The sequence below is a fragment of the Aplysia californica genome, unplaced genomic scaffold, assembly GCF_000002075.1.
Source record: "Aplysia californica isolate F4 #8 unplaced genomic scaffold, AplCal3.0 scaffold00299, whole genome shotgun sequence".
NCBI lineage: Eukaryota > Metazoa > Mollusca > Gastropoda > Aplysiida > Aplysiidae > Aplysia > Aplysia californica.
In genome coordinates, this window is record NW_004797569.1 from 766,331 (window position 1) to 767,529 (window position 1,199).

Sequence of the window (1,199 nt, forward strand, 5' to 3'; positions counted from 1 at the left end):
GGGGGGAGTAGAAAGAATACATACCTTATCTAATAAAGCACTGTTTTTTTGTTTTTGCAATTGCTGGAAATATTTTTTGGTTTTTTCCCAAAAGTAAATCGAACTGACGTCTGCTGCGTGCAACAGCCAAAAGCCTAACCAAAACCACCACCCATACAAGAGTCGTGCGTTGACCTGGACCTAGGCCTGGACCGTAGTTCACTCCAGAATTTTTACTTCTGATGAAACTGATTGTTGTCAGCAAATACGGCCCCATATTTACGATGTGAAAGGGCTGTCAATAAGACACGTACTCAAAAATTAAGGAGATTTGGGTAGCTTTAATGTGTTTGAGATTTTATCATCACCACATTATATCAAGATACCAGTCATCATAAAAACAAATAAATAAACCTACGACAATTAAAGAAAAAAATCTAGGGGTTTTCTCACGGACACACGGCAAAAAAAAGAAACGTAGAGACCTACCCAGAAATCCCCAGCCACTTGGCCCGACAAATTAGACCCCTTATAGCTGGACAATCATTCAGATTTATCTCGCCATTAATAACCTAATCTTTACTTGCTTTGAATTTCTTGTCTTCTCGTGGTGGAACCAGGCGCTCGTCTTTTTTGGGGCATACGGAGTCATTGGTATCATCTTTAAGCATGTTCGTTAGTCTTGCTTTTGATGAAAATAGTACCCGCCAGTCTTAAATAGAAGTCAAGATGCAACTGTATTTGCGATTAAAGGAGGAGGCCATCGTCTGGTTTCAGGGGTAAAATTTGCAAGAAAATGGCGGCTAAAGTTTGGTGACTTCAATAGCTTGAAAGTTTTTGGAAACTGAAAATAAATCTACGTTTTTCAGTAAAAATCTACAGAGGAATGTATCTTTTAAAAGATGTAATAAATGGTGTTGAGCAAAAAAAACAACAACAACAACAAAACAAAACAACGTTAAAATTTCCAAACCGGCAAGAAGACAATCGATGTCTTCGAATTCAGTATTTTGAATTTGACGAGCGCCTGTTTTCACCGCGATGCCTGACATATTTCTGTTGTTGACGTGGTCCACAGCCGTGTGTCGGCCGGCTTGCATGAATGGCGGTCGCTGCGTGGGGCCCAACACTTGCCTCTGTTCCTCTGGCTGGACTGGACACAGGTGTGATCAACGTAAGTGTCACTCTTGGATTGTAGACGGAGATAAATGGGTGGGGGG

General features: G+C 41.0%; 1 protein-coding gene across 1 annotated transcript in view; it reads left to right on the forward strand.

Moving 5' to 3' along the window:
* Positions 1 to 1,057: 1,057 nt before the first annotated feature.
* The window catches only part of LOC101848666 (von Willebrand factor D and EGF domain-containing protein), a gene marked incomplete at its 5' end in the record, with an annotated part of 5,299 nt that continues 5,157 nt past the window's right edge, over positions 1,058 to 1,199 (forward strand). The window contains 1 exon segment of the mRNA XM_005101798.3: positions 1,058 to 1,153. Within this exon segment, the coding sequence (XP_005101855.2) occupies positions 1,058 to 1,153 (96 nt within the window).